Source organism: Mustela nigripes, chromosome 4 (genome assembly GCF_022355385.1).
Source record: "Mustela nigripes isolate SB6536 chromosome 4, MUSNIG.SB6536, whole genome shotgun sequence".
NCBI classification, from domain to species: domain Eukaryota; kingdom Metazoa; phylum Chordata; class Mammalia; order Carnivora; family Mustelidae; genus Mustela; species Mustela nigripes.
The window spans coordinates 4,429,179-4,431,265 of NC_081560.1; the positions used below are offsets into that span (position 1 = coordinate 4,429,179).

The window sequence follows — 2,087 nt, forward strand, 5'->3', positions numbered from 1 at the left end:
AGAATGACTTCAGAAAATTTATTCTGAGATTCAAGAAAATTGTAACTCAGGGAGAAAAGCTCTGTGCAATGAAAGAATAGTACTAATATATGTTGTGCATTAAATGTGGTTGTAGACAGGGGCGCCTGGGTGGCTCAGTGGGTTAAAACCTCTGCCTTCGGCTCCGGCCTGATCTCAGGGTCTTGGGATCGAGCCCCGCATCGGGCTCTCTGCTCAGCGGGGAGCCTGCTTCCTCCTCTCTCTCTCTGCCTGCCTCTCTGCCTACTTGTGATCTCTGTCTGTCAAATAAATAAATAAAATCTTAAAAAAAAATTTATTAAAAAAATAAATAAATAAATGTGGTTGTAGACAGTAAGTGTTAAGGAAAATTATCCTGGTTAAAACAATTATCGCCATGGAGTACTGAGGTCAATCACCACTGCTCTGTGCACAGAATGAACCAAGAATGGATTTCTGAGGAAGGTTTCTGGCAGAGCCTGTCGATGGGAACATTAACCCAGGCATTAGCTTAGGCGCACACTTGACTTTCACAAGAGGAATTTAACTTTCACAAAAGGAACTGACTTTCACAAGAGGAGTCTTGGATTTCTACTACCTTGCTTTCTATGTCAGACTTGACCTTCCCCAAATGTATCTTCATCTGCACCCATTCTCAACCCCTGTCTCTACTCACGGGGGAAGGATGCCCAACGCCACAGCTAAAGCTTTCTTACACTTGCACCCTCCATTGTCTGTAGGTCCTGACTCCATCAAGTGTTCTTTCTCTTTCTTTAACCAGTAAGTTCCCACAGCTCTTCCCTGTCCGCATTTAAACACGTCCCAGGCTTTGCCTTCTTAAAAGACTCTTCCTTGACTTTTCTGGTTACTGTTACCTCCTTCCTTCACATCCAAGTTTCTTTGAAGAACTGTCTGCGCCCATGCTCTTCCTTTCCCACTTCCCATTAACGTGCTGACTCACTACCCGGTGGTCATCAGAGGAACGTGCGCCAAGATTGTGCCTCAGTTTCCTCATCTGTAAAATGGGGATAAGAGTAGCTACGTCACAGGACTGTGCGGATTAAATGAATTATTATATATAACGCCCTAAGCACGACACGTGTTAGCTGTAATTGTTATTATTATAATAATTATTTCTTAATTACACAGATTCTTTCAAACTTAGTCTTAATTCTTTGTTTTCAGAATTAACTCTGAATCACATGTATCGGCAGCCGGGGGCTTTTAACCCACAAACGGACAAAAAGCCCTTCGCACTCAGTAACTGTATTGTTTATAGTAAAAAAGAAAAAAAAAAGTACATGCTGCTAGTTTTACCTAATAAAAACGAATTGAAGTTTCTGAGACCAGAAAAAATCACCAGCGGCAGGGGCGCCTGGGTGGCTCAGTGGGTTGAGCCGCTGCCTTCGGCTCAGGTCATGATCCCAGCGTCCTGGGATCGAGTCCCGCATCGGGCTCCTTGCTCGGCAGGGAGCCAGACTGCTTCTCCCTCTGCCTCTGCCTGCCATTCTGTCTGCCTGTGCTCGCTCTCCCCCTCCCCCTCTCTCTGATAAATAAATAAAAAAAATCTTAAAAAAAAAAAAGAAAGAAAGAAAGAAAAAAAAAAAAATCACCAGCGGTCTCCGGTCTCCTAGGAGACGGAGTCTGACGTCACTCGCGCACTGCGCATGCCCTTCGCCTCCCTGGCGCTGGCGGGCGCAGTGCGCATGCTCGCGCCCGGGGCAGCGGGTCGGCGCGTTTGACTGGCTGCGAGGCGTCGGCTGCTCGCGGTCAATGGCGCGGGTGGCGGGAAAGTTGAGTGCCCGGGGCGATGTGCAGTGACTTCCGCAGGGCCGAGTCTGGGACGCAGGTGAGGGCAGCCGGGTCTGGGACGGCGGAGGCGGGGTGGGGCCCGGGCCGGGGGCGCGCGGGGCCCTCGGCGGAGGGAAGGCGGCCCCGGCCCGCCTGAGGCCCCGGCGCCGGCCCGCGGCCCTGGGAGACCCGGCGAGGGCGTGCGTGGGCCGCCTGGCGCGGCGGGCGGAGGCGGAGGGAGGCGCTCGCGGCTCGCGGTCGGGGTCGGGGCGGTCGGGGGCGGCGGAAGCGGGGCACAG

General features: G+C 51.6%; 1 protein-coding gene across 1 annotated transcript in view; it reads left to right on the forward strand.

Annotated features, from left to right (window-relative positions):
• Positions 1-1,647: 1,647 nt before the first annotated feature.
• The window catches only part of XRCC2 (X-ray repair cross complementing 2), a 23,498-nt gene continuing 23,058 nt past the window's right edge, over positions 1,648-2,087 (forward strand). The window contains exon 1 of the mRNA XM_059396044.1: positions 1,648-1,846. Coding sequence (XP_059252027.1) covers positions 1,808-1,846 — 39 coding nt within the window. The 5' untranslated portion in view covers positions 1,648-1,807. The remainder of the gene's footprint in view (positions 1,847-2,087) is intronic.